Genomic DNA, 22,954 nt, shown 5'->3' with positions numbered 1-22,954 from the left:
CGAAAGAACTGCTCGACAAAATATGATTCCCAGGACCTATTATGAATCTTACTTGCGAAGTTTGACTGGTTGATTTTAAGTACTTAAATAAAAAATATTGCTGTCATTTTGATGCTAATTATTAGAAACAGACTGATGTAAAACTAGTTTAAGCATACTATTATTATAGAAATACTATTATTTAATTTTGCCTAGCTCCAATTTAGTGACTACGTACAATTACTGTGCAGTTACAACAATAGCTGATTATTAAGTTAAAAAAAAATATTTTGATTGGCTCTGTTTTTTTTTTGTATTCAAGACAAATTTTGTTTATTGTTTTGGAAGGTTTTTTTTTGTTTGAACAAGCAGAAATTGTTGAAATTAAATTATTACTTTTTATAAATAAAAACTGATTATCTGATTGAATTTTTTTTGATTATCTGGTTTTATTCATCAATGTCCAAACCTGAATGTGAAAATTATTTTTTTGGAGGGAACTATAAAACTTAAAACTAAATTAAATAATTGTTGTAACTACAAAATTATACTCAAAACCATAAGGAAAAAGTCAACCATTATTTATAGTAACTCAAAAATTTTCAGCAATAACTATACAACTAAAAATAATTACTCTTTCTGAAAACTTTTTTTTTGAGCAATACAGTCTTAACTCAAAAATTGCGAATTACAGTTACTACCTGTAATTTTGAAATAATTAGTAAATGATAATTGCGTTAATATTATTTATAAACCTTATAAAGTATTCACTTTTTTTATAATCTATAACAGGAAGTGAATAATCAGTTTTCGTCGATTCTGAAAAAGTCATTCTCTGAGTCACGACAGCACTGCATCACTAGTGCGACACGTATATTTAAAAATGTTTATATGTTTGTATTTTATTTTTTATTTTTATAGTCATGTATGTGAATTTAGTATGAAAATATATTGTAGTTATATTTATATGTAACTATGTAATGTAGCATATGGTTTTTTTTTTTTTGAGGTATTAATTGTAAGTAGGTTATAATATTATTGAAACCATTTATTGAGTAATATTAAGTCATTTTGTGCATCTGTGATGATAGTGTGTATTGAGTTGCCATAGTAAAATAAACATGTATCATCAGCGTACAACAGTATGTTTCCTTTTAAACCTATTTCATTTATACTATCAATATAGATCAGGAATAACAAAGGGCCTAATATTGATCCCTGAGGAACACCAAATGTACAAACAGGTTTTGGTTTACTCCTACGATCTCCAGTTTTTTTTTTTATTACCGCTTGAATAAATATGTTCTTTATTTGATTTGTATGTATATCAAACAAACTCAAAACAGGAATAAATTAATAACACGTTGTAACGTAGGTATTTCCTAAAATAAAATGTGGGACGTATTATTATTTTTAGTAGGATGACCAATTGAAAAAAAAAAATAGGTTCCTATTTACTTGATTGGTTTGTCAAAATAATAAGATAAAATAAAATCAGGTTCAACCTAACCTCAAAGTTTATTGCTGATATGTGGGAACAATAAGAATATTTTATTAAAAAGAAAATACTTTTGAAATGAGATATCTCGACAAAAGAAGATTAAATAAAACAAACTATATTTAAGGGGAATTATTTTTAAGCGAAGTTATAATAATATTATAGAGTTAAGAATAAAATTAATGTAAGAAATCTCAAAGAATTTGTAGTTGTATATTATTATTATTTTGTATGTGGAAACAGTTTGGTAATCTTAATCCTTATTTATTAAAAAAAAATGTAAAATGTTATAATAACGTCACTGAGTAGAAAAAAAAATACTTGAGTAGGCAATCTGCTTTGCGTTGTTTTAAGAAAAGGAAATTAGTTGAACGACAAAATTGTTCGAATGGACAATCTCTTGTGTTGTTTTAAGAAAAGACAAATAGTTGAATTATTTTAAGAAGCAAAATAAATAAATATGGTTTATGTTTAAAGTTTAATTAATCAGAATAAGTTAATTTCTTCAAGTTTTGAGCTGTAAGTACGGTGCGATTTCTTAAAAGCAAACCTACTGATTTGTTTGTTTTTTTTTTTGTTTCGGTATATCATAACGTTCTAATGATTTCACATCTACATATACTTTATCAAAAAACCGTTCGGCCAATCTGACCTCTAACTAGACTTATTCTTATCCAAATAAATTATACCACAACACGTGGTTTATCTAACTAATTAAAATCTTTTATGATTACCCTCACAAAAACTTTTTCATAGAAACAATACCACAAACGTGGTTTTAAGATCACTTTAAAGCAGCACATAATTACACTTCACTTATCTTTCACAATTGGAGCGACGCGACGTTTCGATCAGTGGTGTCACACCAGCACCAAGTGCCGCTAACAACAGCGTTGCCCATCGCTTTGTGATCATCGGGCACCAATACCAAGTGCTGCCGATGACAGGCAGTAGCCTGTTGCTTCGAGGAGAAGCCGCATCCACGATTGCTAAAAGCATTTAAAAAGTATTAGTATTACGACAAGAAAAGAATTATCGGATCCCACTTCTGATGTGAGATTTTGTATAAAGAAGAGAGAAGTTAAGACAGTGGGCTTTAATAGTGATGATCAATAGAATCTAATGACGACTAATAAAAGTTATCATCTATCATTTATTTGAACATGTAGGTAGTTGTACTTTTGTCAGGTAAGGCCAAATACTAAGTAATTAAAAATCAAGCAAAGCATCTGCTGTATTATTTCAAAGTAAGAATCCTAATTATCTAAACAGGCTTCTATAATAATTAGAAGCTAACAACCTAGTGTTTACTTTTATCTCAATGTATAAAATAAATAGCACAAGAGGGTAGGTGATAAATACAGAAGTAAAACCAACCAAGTCGAATAATAACTGAATTGTATTTGTTCAGCATTGATCTATTTATATTAAAATGAATCTACCACCCATTTCGCTAAGGTGTTTAGTCATGGAGAAGAAAGGGCAAAGAAACTCCATAACACACATCTTTTAAAACATTAGAACGTTGAGTAAGGTAGTAGGTACATATTTGGTACACAGTTACAACAGGTAACCTATAAAGGCAAATGATTACATTACATTATAATTATAATACAATATAAGAATACTTAACTTCAGTAAGGTCCGCTGTGTTTGCTCTGGGCTGTCGATACAAGACTGTCCCCTCTCTGTCGAGGTAGGGTACTTTTATAACACTGCCATCGCAAACCAGGCGGATGTCGACTATCACATGATCTTAATATTAATCATTATTTATTTTAGGTTTGTTGACAAAAGGTATGTTGACACACCCAATTTACAATAATAAAATCAGTGACATTGATGGTCTACGTATTAATAATTTACAATAATAATAAGCGACTTAAATTGTCAGTTTACACAACATTATTATTTCACATAATAGCTATTGCCAACTGTATGTTGACAATAGCTTAGTATAATGTCACTCTTAGTGCATTGACAGTATTTAATTTACAATGAATAATTAGTTACCAGTATTGACAATTCACATAATATTATTTATCGTATTGTCACATTCCTAAATATTAAATTAAACAACATACAAGAAAAGATACTATTCAAATCATACCCTTTCCGTACATTGACAGTATTTAATTTACAATTTTACAATGAATAATTAGTTACCAGTATTGACAATTCACATAATATTATTTATCGTATTGTCACATTCCTAAATATTAAATTAAGCAACATACAAGAAAAGATACTAATTAAATCATACTCTTCCGTACATTGATATTGAATCCGGAAACGGAATTACGATTCTGTTTTAAATATCACAACAAACATTTACTTCAGACTCCCAAGTTTATGATTAGATGAATTTTAGCATAATAATTATGTATCCAATTTTATCGTAATATAACACACGCAACGAATTTTTAGGGTACGAATTTGACGAAATTTGGCACAGAGATAGCTTGAATCTCGGGAAAAACCATAGGCAATGACTCAGAAAATCAAAGTGTTCCCACGGGATTTTTAAAAACCTAAATCCACGCAGACTCGCTAGTCTAATATAACTACTTTAACTGTTTCTGTGCGTTTAAACTATTAACCTCTTAACAAAATATAGGTAGGGTAGGTACGTCATTCAGGTAACCTATCGAGGTCGACAAGTCCTGAGTAAAACCATACAATGTGTCACGGACTTTATTACCTAAAATATATTGAAACAACAACAATATAATATTTCAGAGAAATCCAATGTAACATTTTTAACTGTTTCTGGGCGTTTAAACTATTAACCTCTTAACAAAATATAGGTACGTCATTCAGGTAACCTATCGAGGTCGACAAGTCCTGAGTAAAACAATACAATGTTTCACGGACTTTAGTTACCTAAAATATATTGAAACAACAACAATATAATATTTCAGAGAAATCCAATATAACATTTTTAACTGTTTCTGGGCGTTTAAACTATTAACCTCTTAACAAAATATAGGTATGTCATTCAGGTAACCTATCGAGGTCGACAAGTCCTGAGTAAAACAATACAATGTTTCACGGACTTTAGTTACCTAAAATATATTGAAACAACAACATATAATATTTCAGAGGAACAACTAGGTACCTTCATAAATTCATATACATGACATACAAATTGAAAAGGGTGCTAAGGGATCCACGTGCCGGCTTTTAGTATTACTGGAGATGGTGTTTACTGATCATTGAATACCTGTTATGTTTTAGGTAAAAGATGCCGGGTTGTGCGGAAAATATAATACGAAGTCTTATCATATTAAATTCTACAAGTTTACGTATCAGATAATTCATTATAGTGAAAAATTAGATGACAACTTCGCTCGCGTAAAAATTAGGCTACTTTTGTGCCCGGGTTTTTGTATGCTGTTTATAAGTGCATTTATACTAGGTTATAATGATCAAGCGATAAAACTTGAATATCAAAAATTACACCGGATATTACTAAACCACCACGTCGACCAAAATGTTAAATATGTGATTTAGATAAACACCTTTGTAGAGATACCATCAATGTCGTTACTAGCGGACATGGCCTATTTAAACTTGCACAAACATATAGATTTTACAATGTTTTCCAACCTATATTCTTTATTTTTATATTTCTATATTTTTCGTTTTTTTATAATTGTTTATTTTTTATTTTAGAGCCTCAATAGCTCAACCGGTAAAGGAGTGGACTGAAAACCGAAAGGTCGACGGTTCAAACCCCGCCCGTTGCACTATTGTCGTACCTACTCCTAGCACAAGCCTGACGCTTAGTTGGAGAGGAAAGGGGAATATCAGTCATTTAACATGGCTAATATTCTTTTTAAAAAAAAAACGTTTTGTAGTAAACCTTAGTATGGGCCTTACTCTATTATATCTTGACTTATAATCAGACTATGTATGTGTATGCTCGTGACAATTTGATAGCTTTTTACGGATAAAAGGAGTAAGTTTTCTTTATATTATAGGAAAAAGAAAATCTATTCGGTATTTCCATAAAGTCTAAAGATTGTCTGATGTAGGTATATTATAATATATACTTTACCTGTGATAAGACAACAGGATCCTTACCTAATCTTTGTCTCTAGTCTGGAACCTCTCTCGAAGGAACGTCATCAAACAATAATTATTTATTTTTGGTTGATTATTGTAAAACAAAGCAAGCTAGTTATTTTCACTGACATGAGTGGATATTATACGCTGTAAAAAGTGTGCCATACAAAATGTTATTTTCTAACAAAGCACTTATTTTTTGTGCTGTTTTGAAGCACCCGCCCTACCAAACTTACCGGTAATTAAAACTGACATTTTAACACTATGTTGACAGATGTCTTATTACTAACATTTAGTCCCAAATACGTTCACAAGACGCTCATTCCTGTTAAGTATATCAGCGCCAATCGCGATAATCAAGCAAGCTTCAAAAACAGGTCGGCGGTCAGTAATTATTTCTCATACCCCAGAACTTGTCAATGTTGATACTATCCATCAATCATACACACTCATGGTCACCCTATTATCTAAATGTACGTAAAGTAAAGAAATCTGGACGTAATCTAGTATTAGCTTAATAGCGTAATTGGTTCAATTACTTTCAAAGGCCGCGCGCTATTATTTACACGAGTGAACCCGTATCAAAGGCCACAGGTTCGAATCTAGGCGGCTTAAATTGCCAGGTGTTAAAGTTATAATTTATAATTACAGTCTAGGTAGGTACACAAGAAAAGTAAGATAACATCTTGGTGAAAATGCCTTTTTATATTTTATAATTTTTATAGTGTTTTACCTACACTTCAAGGAAATTTCTAAATAATTTTAAATACATATCAAAAATTGCGAACAGGCAGGAATCGAACCCGCGTCTCCTGGAATCGTACCCGACGCTCTGACCACTAAGCTATAGCCCGCTTACTTTTTATTTTTGATATGTATTTATAACTAGCTGCCCCGGCGAACTTCGTACCGCCTAACAGGTGATTCTTTTTCAGGATTTTTTTTTGAATTTTTCTCTCCGTAAGAACCATCCCCGTTCTTCAACGAATATTATGAAAAAAGAATTAGCGAAATCGGTTCAGCTGTCCTCGAGATTTGCGATCAGCAACACATTTTGCGATTCATTTTTATATAGGTATAGAAAAATTTTAGAAATGCCTTTTTAATTCGCTAGATTGATTGATACAATTTTCAGTCTAGCCCAATTTTGGTTCAATTTACTTGTTATTATACACAAGCTCCTAATGGGTACCTTTCCGATCTATAGAAAAGAAAAGCTCACTGACTGATCTATCACATACGTACAGCTCAAACTACTGGACGGATCGGGCTGAAATTTGGCATGCAAATAGGCTATTATGACTAGACATCCGCTAAGAAAGGATTTTTGAAAATTCAATCCATAAAGGAGTAAAAAAGGGGTTGAAATTTGTGTAGTCCACGCGGACGAAGTCGTGAGCATAGCGCGACCAAAGCGACCAAAGCGACTAAGAAGCTGGAACGGCATGCGCGCGGTGGTCGCCTCACAGCTACGCGACCACTACGCCTGCATTATTAGCACAGCCTTGAAATATACTATAGATTCACGCCGTGGACGCTTTCGCATCGCGTCCCGCATCCCGCGTTCATGGCGCGCAGGTGTGGCCATAGATTTAAGCTTCTACACCTAGTGGCAGAGTCAACTAAAGGAAGGGAACCTGTTATTATCTAGCTTAGTTCAGTATTACAAGAGGAATGTGCAATATTCACATAAACTCAAGAGAGTTTCTGGATGTCAAGCCGAAAAATATACAATTATTATTTGGTTGAAATAAAGAATTTAAAAAAAACTCTCGGTTTGATCCTGAATCGACGATATGCCAAATATTAGGCTATGGGTGACATGAAATCAAAGAAAAGGTTATTCATAGGCTAACTAGCTATCTCTATGCTAACTAGCGTCAAATGTAGTAACATTAATTGACACCTGCCAGTAACGTCGAAGCCTCGATGTTGTGATGGTTGTGTCACAAATGCCCTAACTGTCGTGAACTGTGATTTTAACTGTAGATACCTTTATATTTCAGTCAAACAATAATAACCACGAAATCCCGCTCCTTCAAATCAATCATTCCGCTCTACATTTTAATCCAATTTGCAACATAAACGCTGTATGTACTCAAGCCCAGCCGCCTGTCATAACCTTGTTATCGAATGAACGGCAATAAATCTGAGCGAGTGAATTAATCGTATTGCACTCACTTCACTGCTTACTACCCACTATTGAGCCTGCTCGACAATTTGTTTCAATGGCTGTCGATTATGCAATACAACAGAGTGAACTAGGTAGAGGGAACTCTCGGTTTGATCCTGCTGCTCGATTGCGGTAGAATGACAGGTAGGTACAATGCCACGATCGCAATCACCTCTGATTGGTTGACGCTCGCTCACTATTGGCTACAATGCATTGTTGCAACAAGAATCGCATAAATTCAGCCAATCACAACAATTGAGATAGTAATAATGATTGATGCAGGTTTTACCGATCGATGATATGTCAAATATTAGGCTATGGTGACGTAAAATCAAAGAAAACTAGAGCTACCTACTTTATGGGCTACCTACGTCGTCTGTCAGTGACGTCAAGACGTTTTATTAGAAGTTCCCTAACTGTCGTGAACTCTGATAATTAGCGACCCAGACCCTGGCTTCGGGCTAGCGGCTGCGGCTTTTTTTTTGTTTTATTCAGATACAAGTTAGCCCTTGACTGCAATCTCATCTGGTGTTAAGTGATGTTCCCTCACTCTATCGATTTATTGATTTATTAAACAATACATATCCTCGGCATGCTTACAGCAACGCCAAATCGCATACTGAGTCAGAAGTTACATAATATACACAGTTTATTAAATTCCCATATACTATAATATATTAAAAACATCTAATTGTTGGTGCTGAGCAATCAGACCATTGAGCAAGGTGAGTGCTCTTAGGGTTGGCGCATTTCCGCCAAAATTTGTTTGGGTCGTTGCCATTGCATTTGCGTTGATATTTCTATCCGGCGCCCTCACCGCTAATGCACATTTGCACAGGGTATCACGTTGTTGACTTTGTTTTGGAGTAAAAGGTAATAGTGTACCAGAATAGCTCTTAAAGGTTCTCCTTGTCAGCAAAGTTTTTAACCCTACTATATCCGATACAAATATGAAGTTCACTCTTATGCTCTTATCATGTCGTCGAGCGTCGTATCTAACCAAGGCTTAACTTTTTATTTCTGTCGATTACTCTATTGAAATCGACAGCTTGTAAGCTGTCATCCACTCGTTAGCAAGCTGAATGGCGAATGGGAGAGTGAATTAAACGTATTGGATTCGCTCCTGCCGCGCGCTACGACAATTTGTTAGCATGACGTGGTACAATGCTATCGATAAATGATCTGAGACAGAGGTAAATCGAAAACGAAAGTGTTTTTATTTATTTTCTTCTAGATAATGCCCACGAGTAGAAAAGAAGACATAGAATGGAATAAGTAGATTTTTATTCAAGTAAACTTTAACTAACAAAGCTCGGACCTGGGTGAAAAAAAATAGACTAGGTAAATCATGCAAATTACCTAACAACTTTTTTATAAACGATTACATAATGATGAATAATATCTATATTATACACTCATAAATATACAATGATAATAAAGCAAAATGGGATATGAATACATTAAGTATGTAAATTTAATAGGAAAGGAAAATATGAAACGGAAAAATCAACGTTGAATTAACGAAAAAGGAGGGCAAAATGAAGTAAAATACTGGCTCTGAGGAACAATAATCTAAATATATAAAAGGAAAAAGGGACTGACTGACTGATTGATTGATCTATCCGCGCACAGCTCAAACTACTGGACGGATCGGGCTGAAATTCATGCAGATAGTTATTATGACGTAGGCATCTGCTAAGACAATTCAACCCCTAAGGGGGTGAAATAGGGCTTGAAATTTGTGTATTCCACGCGGACAAAGTCGCGAGCATAAGCTAGTGTAAAATAATTTGAACCAAAAAATATCTAAGAGTAAAATTAATAGAGGAACTAAAGAAAACTAGCGTTAAACTAATAATATAATCATTGTCAACCGATAAGTAATGTAAGATAAGTAGAGATAGGTGCAGTACGCGGCAGAAAGTATAATGAATCAGCCTTTTGAATGATATTTCGGCTTTGTAGAGCGTTTCATGAATGATGTAACAGAAACTGAGTAGTTCAGTGGTACTGTACCAGAGATAGAGTCCGGAGTCCAGAGTCCAGGTGCCTATAAGGCTCGAAGGCTTAAAGACTAAAATGCTATTTTAGCGTTTAAACTACCGTGAGTGATTTCCATTATAAATAATATCTATCCCGGCTGTACTCACGTGTCTAGTCGACGTTAGCCCGACTAGTTTCGAACCCGTCGGGGTCCTTTTTCAAGGGAGTCAGTTCGCGCACGCGCCGCGGCTGTGACTGCGAACCGCGCGCGCCGCCGCCCGTAGAGCCCGCTACACGACACGACACGAAACGATACGACACGATACGACACGACACGACACGACAAAGAACTCCGAGCCTTAAAATAAAGGCTTAAAGGGCTCGAACCCTTTGGATCACTAGTCCAGAGTCCAGACTCCAAAAATGTTATATGTAGGTATATATAATATTTTTTTTTAAATTATATTTTTTATACGAGCTATGTAAAACTTATTCAGACGACTGTACCAACGCGCAAATGACTCGGCGCAATCTTGAAATACTTCGAAAATGGTCGTAATTGCAAAATTAGTAGGTATTTTTATTATAATTCCTGTTCTCGAAGTTCAATGGCTGGTCAAGGAGACTGATGACCTTATGATGATAAAATACGAGTAAGCCTGTGATGGGCTGATTGACGAAGAAGTTATTGTAAACTGACAAAATGTAATACTTATGGACTAAGAGCCAGCGCGTGCCAGACCTTAGATATTTTATAAAAGATGAAAGTTGCACTGGAAGGAACCTTTGTTTGGATGTTTGTTTGTAAAATCTTACTTCAAAGTATACCTAAAGTCTAATTTTTAGTTAGTAGTCTAGTTCTATCTATAGAGCTCCTCATTTCATCACGTAAGTATAGATTTTTTTAATTTAGCCAATGGTGACTAGTATTCCCCTTTCCCCTCCAACTAAGCGTTAAGCTTGTGTTAGGAGTAGGTACGACAATTTAGTGCAACGGGCGGGATTTGAACCGGCGACCTTTAGGAATTCAGTCTGTTCCTTTAGCTCTTGAGCTCTTAGGCTCTGAGACTCTTAGATAAAGATATATAATATTATATACTAGCTTATACTCGCGACTTCGTCCGCGTGCACTACACAAATTTCAATCCCTTAGGGGTTGATTTTTCAAAATTCCTTACCTAACGGACGTCTACCTCATAATAGCTATCAGCATTCTGCATGCCAAATTTCAGCCTGATCCGTCCAGTAGTATGAGCTGTGCGTTGAGAGATCAGTCAGTCAGCTTTATAGAATTTAGTCTTAGCACGAAAATTATTAATCAATCCTATTTCCACCGTACACAATAGTTGTGGCACAGAGTTGTGGTGTTAATCCTAAATGAGTCAATTTCGACGGACCGGCACAAAGGACGACTAATCGGATTTGTGGGAGCGAGCCTGCGACAATCAACATTCGGGACCGATATAATAAAGCTATACCTATCACAGAGAAGCGGCCCGTTCACATGGACCTGCGAAACCGGATAGCGTGTTCACCGATTTGTAGTCGCAAAATCGGATCCGTTTTTCTTGCCGGATCCTGCAAACTATGCTTTTGTGAACGCGTGCATTAAAATTCTATTACCACTAAATCGGATCCTACAAAAAACAGTTCCCGCAAAGTACTGGATGTGTCTGTGCGAACGTATTGTAAGGATAGTCAAATCAAAGCAAATACTCAGAATTTATATCCATCCATACTAATATTATACGAAAGTATGTCTGTCTGTCTGTCCGTCTGTCTGTCTGTCTGTCTGTCTGCCTGTCTGCTAGCCTTTCACGGCCCATCCGTTCAACCGATTTTGACGAAATTTGGTACAGTGACAGCTTGCATCCCGGGGAAGGGCATAGGCTACTTTTATCTCAAGAAATCAGAGAGTTCCTACGGGATTTTTAAAAACCTAAATCCACGCGGACGAAATCGCGGGCATCGTCTAGTTTACAATAAATTAAAAACTCATAAAGAATACCTACCTATATAATACTAATCTCCTTTTAAGTATTTCAGATTCATTTAAACAGTTAAGTATCTATGCATAGAAAATATGTATGGTTTTAACTCTCAACTACTTCTAGTGACTTTACCAAGGTATATTTTCTGTGCTTAAACACAGAATTTTTTAAAATTATAAACACATAATATTCCCACAAAGAGAAGTTATGAAGGCATTTCTCGTCCGAAGGCTTTCGAAAGCTATTCAAAGCGTTCCTTCACAATAAGTACGAAGTCCGTTGCGAGGCTTTGCGTATACTTGACATTCTTGCCCATTCCACTTTTACTGAAAATGTGAAGTTGGAAATAGAAAATGGATGATATATGCTGCTAAATGTAAAACGTTTGAATGAAGAAAACTTAGTAAATAGCTCGGATTTATACTGAAGAATATAGGTATTACTAGCTGATGCCCACGACTTCGTCCGCGTGGAGTTAGGTTTTTTAAATATTCTTTGTTTGCTAAATTGTTCAGGATGAAAATAATAGATGCCATTCTATTTGTTACAGAACGACTCAGATGACGAGCAATGCGCTTTAAGTGACAAGTGGCAATACGAGAGGAAGTCCAGAAGATGGTCGAGAGTCGTCGAGATCACGCCGCAGGCCCAGAGAAGATTGCAGGTAAGCTTAGTGTTGTGAATCCCTAAGGCAAACTAGGCATGTGCCTAGGGGCGCGAGATTACGAAGGGGCGCCGGTGATCATGTAGAGTTCCATTACCTGGCCTACCTAATTATCCCTACTAAGTAATATTATCTTGGAGTGACCGAAACTGCCTCTTCTTTGATATAGCAAAGTGTCATGACGTGATGTTCTTCACTGATTCACATAAATAAATATAATCACCAACTACCAGCTATGCAATGAGACGATTTCTCGTTCTTTCGAAGTCAGTTAGTAATTTTTTTAATATGGCTTAGAGGGGCGCCTATGAGGTGCTTGTCTAGGGCGCTCTTGACATTTAATCCGCCTCTGCTAGTAAGTACCTAATAATAATAACGGTTATGTCAGAAACACGCAAAAAATTGATAAGTAAGTAATCCAATATCTAATTCCAATCACAATAATTTTATTTGAGAAGAAAATTCTCCGCTCCTCAAATTTTGCCGCCTTCGGCGTGATCTCCTCGAAATATAATAGGAATACCTAATACTGCCTTTAATCAAAGGCTACAATATAAACTGTCCTGACTTCGCTCGGGTGGAATTTCTCAAAATAATTTTTAGCGGGGCTCTAAGTTAGAGACATGCAAAAAGTTTCTAGTTCCCAACGATTTAAGCTGTGAGTAGTTTGATATGTCTGTCATTAAGTTTCTTCTTTTATATCATATTTTTTTATCACATTACAAGTTAGCCCCTGACTGCGATATTACCTGGTGATAAATGATGTTGCAGTTTAAGATGGAAGCAGGCTAACTCTGAAGAGGTTTTGTAACATTTCAGCCAGCAGACGTCAACTGCTGGACATAGGCCTTTCCCAAAGAGCGCCGCCACACCAGGTACTTAGCCTTCCTCATCCAGACACTTCTTCTTCTACTTGAGTCGACGGCCACCTCAAACATGGGCAGCCCAAAAAGCCGCAACCGCGATAGCTCGGTCTTAATGGTAGCCGTCGTGGTGAAAAGATTGGTCAGCCTACTGATTTTGTTCATGTAGTAGCTGCTTCCAGGGACGCCGCCCGGGTGCTTGTGATCGGTATAAAACTAAACACCACGCGAGGAGGCTCTTTCTTGTCCCCAATCCAGCCACTTCCCGCCACCCTCCTTATATCGTCGTCGGTTCACCTTGCTTGATAGAGGGCGCACTACACTACGCTTACTCGTTCGTGGTCTTCACACTAGAATTTTCTAGCTTCAGCAGCCATCGATTTTACGAAGCATGGCCTGCCACTGCGACTTCAACTTGCTGATGGTTTGGGCTATGTCAGTAATCATGGATCTCTTCTTGTCGAATCTTATCCTTCAGGGAAACTTCTAACCTAGCCGTCTCTATGGCTCACTGTGTGACATTAAATTGGTGGATGGTGGACCCATTGTCAGTGACCTTTAATATACATTTTAATATTTTCGTTTAAGATACCAAAAACAAATTACAAAGTCTAATAACGTAAGCCTTTTATGCATTATTCAACTTGGGTCATAAAACAGCTATTCTGGGCAAATTATTCCAATGAATATATTATTTTATACTGTTACAATTAACGTCACGCTACCCCGTGGAAAATTCGAAAAATTCACTGACCTCTACTAATACATGAAGGTACACTGGACTTGCGATTGCCACAACTTGCTTTTGAAGCAACTTGATTTTTGCCATTTTAGTGCTAATAGCAGCAGTGAGCGTCAGGTCGGAACTATAACTATATGTTAGTGATGAAACATCAGTGTCAACACGACGACCGTTCGACACAGTGTCATTTTCAATTCCCGGTACACTCGGTGGGGCGATTCGATTCGGCACGAAAAATAACACTGTAAAGTTACATGGCACATCTTTTCTAGTGCTTGTATAATTTTGTCCGTTTCAGTCGAAGAATTGTCCCCTTTTTTGTCGTACGTAACAACATCAAACGGGCACAGCTGACAGGGGTGTGAAAATGTTTGTGTTCTTCGAAGTGTTTGTAAAGGACCTATGAGAGACTGATGGTTTGAGTAGGTACAGAAATACATCACTCAAACCTATTGTATGTAGTATGTATTACAGACCTATGGTTTGAGTGATTAATTTACTTTTCAGTAATGTATCTCAGTCTTTATAACATAACTTCGTTGTGTTTGGACTCGTTGGATTTGTCTTAATGATGTCCAGCATCTCATGATGGAGTCGGGAAGTGGTCATAAGAACTCCTCAAGTACTTATCCATCTAAATCTCCTTAATAACTCAACGGGTAAAGGAACGGATTGAATTCCGAAAGATCACCGGTTCACACCCCATTGCACTATTGTTGTACCTACTCCTAGCATAAACTTTACGTTCAGTTGGATTGAAAAGGGGAATATTAGTCATAATAATTAACATGGCTAATGTTCTTTTTTAGGGTTCCGTACCTCAAAAGGAAAAACGGAACCCTTATAGGATCACTTTGTTGTCTGTCTGTCTGTCGGTCTGTCAAGAAACCTACAGGGTACTTCCCGTTGACCTAGAATCATGAAATTTGGCAGGTAGGTAGGTCTTTGGGGAAAAATGTGAATTTGTGGTTATATCACACAAAAAAAATTAAAGTGTGGTCATGAACTAATAATTGGTATTTTCTATTTTCGAAGTAAGATAACTATATCAAGTGAAAGGTATATTATCATATGAAAGGTCTTCATCTGTGCATTCTAAAACAGATTTTTATTTATTTTTATGCATCATAGTGCTCCTAGCACAAGCCTGACGCTTAATTGGAGAGGAAAGGGGAATATTTGTCATTTAACATGGCTAATATTCTTAAAAAAAAAAATAAAAAAAAAATAGTTTTTGAATTATCGTGCAAAATGTCGGAAAAATACGACTGTTGTACGGAAACCCTCGTTGCGCGAGCCTGACTCGCACTTGTTTTTTAATCTGGCGTGTTTGGGCTGGTAAATAAAATTTTATTATTGAGGATCTTATGTAGAACTTTCATTGCAGGTGATAGCAGCTCGTGCTTTAGCAGAAAGAGAAGCTCGGGAGGCGCGAGGGGAGGTCGAAGATGACGAAGACGAGACCCTACCCACCATTAGGGTGGGGTTGGTGGATGCAGATGGGCACTACACGGATGTTGAGCCTGATATGTGAGTATTTTTATTCTGTTACCAGTTAGCCTTTGACTGCGATCTCACCTGGTGGTAAGTGATGATATTGTAGTCTAAGATAAATAGCGAACGAAGGCTTATTTTCATCGTAGACGACGTTTAACGACCTCCCTGGCGCAGTCGTGAGCGCTGTGGTCTTATTAGTGGGAGGTCCCGGGTTCGATTCCTTTGGAATTTTATAATTTCAAAATTTCTGGTCAGGTCTGGTGGGAGGCTTCGGCCGTGGCTAGTTACCACCCTACCGGCAAAGCCGTGCCGCCAAGCGATTTAGCGTTCCGGTACGATGCCGTGTAGAAACCAAAGGGGTACGGGTTTAATAAAAAACTGCCATATCCCTTCCAGGTTAGCCCGCTATCATCTTAGACTGCATCATCACTTACCATCAGGTGAGATTGCAGTCAAGGGCTAACTTGTATCTAAAAAAAAAGTAGAACATTAGTTTCCATTTAAATAAAACCTAAATCCACGCTGGTCTAAAGTCACAAGTATCACATATACCTACTTACCTACCTACTTGTTATTAAACTCTTAAAAATATTCAAAACTAGCTTATCCCTGGTTCCGCGTGGACTAAAAACATTTGAGACTCCTATTGTAATACCCCCTTAGGGGTTGAATTTTCTAAAATCCTTTCTTAGTGGAGTCTACGTCATAATAGCTATCTGCATAGCCCGATCCATCCAGTAGTTTGAGCTGTGCGTTGAGCCGTTGACAGATCAATCAGTCAGTTACTCAGCCAGTCAGTCAGTCAACTTTTCCTTTTAGGTAAATATGTACCTATATATTCTATACTTAATATTTTTCCTAACAAGATTTCTAATTCTAGTCTGTAATAATTAAAGAAAATGTCTCAAATTTGTGGTTTTGAAGTAACGAAGGATAAAAAAATTGTTAATCAGGCGTGTGCTAATAAGAGCTCACTTGCAAGAATCAAGCAAGATTTTAATTATTTATCTCGCATATCATTAATTTCTTTGATTAATTGACTTTTAACCGCACTTCCTTATCACTTTCCAGTTGAATAAAAGTAAAAATAAATTCATCATTCACATGCCCTAGAATTTATACCAACAAAGGAAAAGAAATTAAAATGTCATGCATATATAATTTATCACCAAACCACGCATCATATCTAAATATATAAAAGTGACTGACTGACTGACTGATTGAGCTATCAACGCACAGCTCAATCTACTGGATGGATCGGGCTGAAATTTGGCATGCAGATAGCTATTATGATGTAGGCATCCGCTAATAAAGGATTTTTGAAAATTCAACCCCTAAGAGGGTGAAATAGGAGTTTGAATTTATGTAGTCCACCCGGACGAAGTCGCGAGTATAAGCTAGTAAAAGTTAAAATAAATTCATCATTCGTATGCCCTAGAATTTACAGCAACAAAAGAAAGGAAATTAAAATGTCATTCATATAATTTATCACCAAACCACGCATCATATCAATCAATAAACCAACAAAGAAATTAATAAAACCTCTTCACAATACTCCCTAATCATTGGAACCAACACGTTAATGAGAGAGTAACTGTAAAGGCATTGGCAGACACAACGCGGGACGGCAACGTGTTCTTAGATCAATATAACTCTGACTTTTGACTTGCTCAGTGTGTGATTTATCAATCTATTTGGTGGCACAAAGTGAAGTGACGATGGGCATATTAGTACGGCAACGCTATTAGATCGTCAATCAACCTCTCACTTCTTCCGCTATAGAAATACAGTATCAAATATTAATAATGTGCAGACATTTCTTCACCACTGTCATTTAGCAGTGGTGAAGAAATATACATTTTACTCTGACTTCGGAGTATCCTCAGGAAATGTAAATTCCACAATGCACAAATGCAAAGTCACTTTGTAAAAGTGTGTTCTAGAAGATCTATGTGGTATTGTGTGCTGATGGTGTGTGTTGCACGCTTTTTCACGGGCAGTGCTTATCACATGCTGCACTGTTTACTATACAAAGTCTGTTTTGGCGGTATATAGATTAAGCTTTAGGTTTTTTGTATATTATCATGGACTTTCGCAAAGTAACGGCTTGTTTTATCCAACAAAAGTAATTATCACACTATGATAAAGCTGTCAATATGCCTCGCTGCCACCTCGCTTCTTGTCTGTCCATACCTTAATGACGAGTGGCAGTAAATGCTTCCAAGTGTTCCTCCCAGTCGGGATAATTGGCCCTTGATTGCGCAACTGATTGAAATGTTAGATACAAAGCCTCGTTTTCCTTTAAAGCTAAACGTCACCATTTTAGATAGAGCCTTCACACGTGTCTTAATTTTTAATCCCTTAGGCATTGACTTATTAATATTATAGTACTAGCTTATGCTCGCGACTTCGTCCGCGTGGACTACATAAATTTCAAACCCCTATTTTACCCCTTTAGGGGTTGAATTTTCCTCGTAACCTCGGTGTGCGAGTTTGACTCGCACTTGGCCAATTTTTTTATCACGCTAAATCAAAAAGTTCCCGCAGGACTTTTAAAAACCCATGTGAAAGAAATTACGGACCTCATCCAGTAGCAAACTATGAGGTATAACCATTGACTTATATATCACTTCGTATGGACAGGGCTATTGAACAAACAAAATGGCACCGACTCAGTGGTGCTTTAGCACCAATGCAACCTCAGTGACGTCTGGATTTCAAACGAGTCGTTTATTAGTATCTAAGAGGTGGCGCTGATTTATTTGGTTCCAAAACCGTGAAAAATTTTGTTCGCTTGACCATATCTTGTCATTTATATCGATGGGTTCATATCGATGGATGGGATGGGATTTATATCGATGGATACCACAGGAATAACAAACAACACGCTAGTCGGTTATATGCATAGGTGGTAGAGTGAACTATGTAGAGGTCTGTCTATACCGGCCGCATGTCAATCTTGAGACAGTACGTAATGGCTGGTCTTTTGTTCTTTATCGGCGCTACCAGCTGTATGTTATAGACCAAGAGACGTAGATATTCCTTGAGAGTGTTTATATTATCACTACTCATCTCTACATAGTATAAAATAAAGTCGCTTCCCGCTGTCTGTATGTATGAACGCGTAGATCTTTTAAACTACGCAACGGCTTTTAATGCGGTTTTAATAAATTTTGATAAGTGATTCAAGAGGAAGGTTTATAGCTATAGTTTAATTCTCAAAAAAATAGAGATCCCTAGAGAAATCGAAATAATGTGAATTAGGTCGGAAAAAATTCTCTCCTTTGAGAGTTTCCGAGGCAATGACACCTCAATGGCACCACATTAGTATATACATTGTCCCCATGCGAAGCCGGGGCGGTTCGCTAGTCTAAATATATAAAAGGAAAAGGTGACTGACTGACTGATCTATCAACGCACAGCTCAAACTATTGGACTGATCGGATTGAAATTTTGCATGCAGATAGCTATTATGACGAAGCCTAAGAAAGGATTTTTGAAAATTCAACCCCTAAGGGGTAGGAAATTTGTGTAGTCCACGCGGACGAGGTTGCGAGCTTAAGCTAGTCACATTATAAATGCAAAAGTGTGTTGTTTGTTGGTTTGTTCTTCAACCACGCCGAAACGGATCCACGTGATTTTTTGCATGGATATATACTAGGTATATGTAGTTAATAGTCATAGACCTATAGAGTCATCAACCCATCGTCGGCCAACTATTGAATAGGTATGGGTCTCCTCTCATAATGAAAAGGGTTTTTTCATAGTCCACCGCTTCACAAACCTTGAAACATTATGCAGAACTCTCAGATATGCAAGTTTGCTCACGATGTCTTCCTTCACCGTTAAAAGACTGATGTATTTATTTGCTTAAAAGGCACATAACTCCAAACAGTTAGAAAGGCTACTTTTTTTCTCGGAAAATCAAAAAAGTTACACCATCTCTCAGACTATCTATTAGCGATATAATTATTGTATCTTTAAGTGGACGGCTGTCAAGTAATAATGGAGCCAGTATGCCAGTTTCCTTTTCTACATCATTGTTACCAGTCAAGTGGCAGATCGAAAGTGTGACCTATCTGAGCTGGTAATGATGCGTCAAATCACTTTTATTAATTTGTAACTGATAGGTTAATTGCTTTGGCAGTTCTGATAATGGAAATGTACTCTGACCTTTAGTTTCTTCATTATTAGACTTTTTTATTCGGTAACAAGTTAGCCCTTGTGCGGTTGCGCAGTCATTTGTATTCGATTGGTATTCGTGATTCATGAAAATAGGATTCGAAGTGGATTCGAAGTGGCCGTCATACGAAACGTACGTACACTTGTGCACTCATTTAATTCGTATACCTATTGACGAATCCGTCGAATACGAATGAGTGCACAAATTTTAGTTGCGATCTTACATGGTATGTAATAGAAATAGCTTAATTAAATATCACTTGCTTTAACGGTGAAGGAAAACATCGTGAGAAAACCTGCATGCCTGAGAGTTCTCCATAATGTTCTCACCTTGGACAGCAGCGTGGTAGACTGTGGCCTACTAAGCCCTTTTCATTCTAAGAGGGGCTAGGAAAAGCTGACTGACTGACTGATCACACTGCTCAAACTACTGGACAGATCAGGCTGTTTTGCACAAGATAGCTTTTATGACGTAGACGGATGTCTAAGAAAGAATTAGATTAATTAGTTAACAATAGATAAAAGTATATCCATAAAGAACAGTGCGTGTTGCCAGTGATGACATATGGATCCGAGACATGGGCCTAACTATGGGCCTCATAAGAAAGCTCAGAGTCACTCAGCGGGCGACGGAGAGAGCTATGCTTGAAGTTTATCTACGTGACCAAATCAGAAATGAGGAGATCCGTAGAGGAACCAGTGTAACCGACAGAGCTCAACGGGTTGCGAAGCTGAAGTGGCAATGGGCGGAGCACATAGTTCTTACAACCGATAGACGTTGGGGTCCCAAGGTGCTGGAATGATGACCTCGCACCGGAAGACGCAGTGTTGGAAGACCCCCCACTAGGTGGACGGACGACATCAGACGAGTCGTGGGGAGCCGCTGAATCCAGGCGGCGCAAGACCGTGGCGTGTGGAAGTCCCTACAAGAGACCTATGTCCAGCAGTGGACGTCTATTGGTTGATGATGATGATGATGATGATGATGATGAGATAAAAGTATAAAATAAAACATATAAGTTAAAGCTATAATTACCTGCACTGCTTGAACATCGGAAATGTTTCCACTTACGAGTTACTACACGATAAAACTAATCGGTAGCTATAAACAATGGGGCATCGTGACGTCCGTCAATCTGGCCGTAATTACGCCCTGTGGGTATTTGCTCTACTCACTATTTGGGCTCGGCCCTTCACCTATCACGTTTCTATTTCGGATTGCCAAACCATACAGAATAATGATAGGTTGTGTTGTTTTTTGTGTGGCTCCACTGATAGCGTTTTAAACTTTGTCTTAGGCCCAGTACCTATCCGCTAAAGCAGAGATGGGCGAAGAGGTGTGTAACTGACCAATTAGATTAGAGATAAGTAGGCATATGATGTGATTTTTTCCAAAATTCCACTTCAAGTCAAGGGCTACTTGACTTCGATATCACCTGGTGATGGCGATGCAGTCTAAGATAATGTGGGTATCTAATTATATTGTACCCAATCTTACTTATAATACCTAATCAATCTTAGTTTACGATATATTGCAAATAAAACATCTGATTGATGCTAGAGGTCAACGACTGTTGCGTAAGTAAGCCACTCGGAGTCAATGCCGCGTCGTAGGTGGGGTCGTGGTGGGTTTGAAATGCTAAGTTTTTGCTAGCGTTCTGGTTACACCCTGTATTTTACGAAAAGGATAGCAATCGATTTAGTTTAGTTTAGCTTAGAAATCATTTAACCCCATTAGTGGGCTAACTTAGAAGGTGCATGGCAGATTTTTATCCCCTTTATTGGTTTGTACATGGCGTTGTACCGGAACAGTAAATCGCTAGGCTTTGCCGATAGAGGGGTAACTAGGTATGTCCATAGCCTTCACCAGACAACGTCACAAAACTTATATTCAGCAGTGGACGTCTATTGATTTAAATTTTAATCGATGACGGAATCCTAAAAACTTTGCAAAGAAAAAGCCATAAGGAAATAACTGCACTTATTCACCTACACAACTGAATACTGAATTTAATTACACAACAGTTACTTACTCCATGTTTAAACTTAATAAAACAAAATAATTAATATTTTAGTGCTTTAACAAACTCGATCACCAATTCAGGGGCGTGCATTTCATAGAGGCATTAAAACACTGCTTACCCTACTTATAATGGACCAATTTTTAATGCTCATTTTCCTTTAGGCCCTGCTAGTAAAATAGGTTCCTATTTAACAACTGCTTACCCTGCATATAAACCCTATGCACGCCACTGATCACCATAGGTATTTTTCATTGAAGTGGATCACAATGAAAACCCAAGTGGAATATCTTTGTAAAAATCTTATAAAAACTATGAAACGCTAGTAGTCTGGCAACCGCCTTACTCATCATGTCCATCTTCAGTACAAAATAGAAGTGCTTGTTCTTTAAAATTGGGAGCCACATTATATAAGAGTATAACTACTTGTAGACAGTAAAAAAGCTTTTGTGAGAGAAAATGAATTTGTCTTTTGTAATGCAATTCATTGCATCGTCATATACATGGAATTCGGAAGTACTTCATACCTATATACCTCTTTGGTTTCTACACAGTATCGTACAAGAACGCTAAATCGCTTGGCCGCATAGCTTTGCCGATAGGGTGGTAACTAGCCACGGCCGAAGCCTCCCACAAGATCAAGAGATTTAGAAATTATTAAATTCCAAACCCCAGACGGGAATCGAACTTCCCGCTAATCCCACAGCGCTTACCACGGCGCCAGGGACGCCAGATTTTTGTTTATACCGCGGGAATTCTTTGAATTTCTGGGATTAAAAGTAACCTATGTGTTAATTCATAGTACCCATAACCTAACATTTCAAATTTTAGCCAAATCTATCCAGTAGTTTTTGCGTGAAAGAGTAACAAATACAAAAACACACACACACATGCGAAAATTCGCCTATACCTAGGTAATATTAGTGTGATCAGTGTGATAATAATAGGTCTATGATTCGTCCCTCAAACCAAAACAGGTTAGATATAAAAAATATATATATTTAAAATACCAATTAAAACATTTAAAGTATGCCTCTCTTATAGAGAGTTACATTTTTGTGCCGTTTGTTGTGGAGACCCTGGGGCCATGGAGTCTTAGTGCAAAAAAATTTTTACGAGACATTTCACCGCGATTAATAGCCTCATCTGGTGACAGAAGGGCTGGCTCATTTTTTGCGCAACGGATCAGCCTGGCTGTCCTGCGCGGAAATGCAGCCAGTATTCTTGGCACCATTCCACGCGGTCATGATTTATATATTAATTAGATTAGGCTCGCTTTAAGTTTTATTGTAA

At 37.1% G+C, this 22,954-nt stretch overlaps 1 protein-coding gene across 7 annotated transcripts in view; it reads left to right on the top strand.

Moving 5' to 3' along the window:
* The window catches only part of cv-c (crossveinless c), a 346,801-nt gene that overhangs the window by 303,831 nt on the left and 20,016 nt on the right, over window positions 1-22,954 (top strand). For all 7 annotated transcript variants that reach the window (XM_069505876.1, XM_069505877.1, XM_034979897.2 and 4 more), the window contains 2 exons: window positions 12,243-12,356; window positions 15,349-15,491. In XM_069505876.1, coding sequence (XP_069361977.1) covers window positions 12,243-12,356; window positions 15,349-15,491 — 257 coding nt within the window. The remainder of the gene's footprint in view (window positions 1-12,242; window positions 12,357-15,348; window positions 15,492-22,954) is intronic.

Source organism: Maniola hyperantus, chromosome 21 (genome assembly GCF_902806685.2).
Source record: "Maniola hyperantus chromosome 21, iAphHyp1.2, whole genome shotgun sequence".
Classification (NCBI taxonomy): domain Eukaryota; kingdom Metazoa; phylum Arthropoda; class Insecta; order Lepidoptera; family Nymphalidae; genus Maniola; species Maniola hyperantus.
The sequence above is the reverse complement of the archived record's forward strand: the minus strand, read 5'-3'. Positions and strand labels throughout refer to the sequence as shown.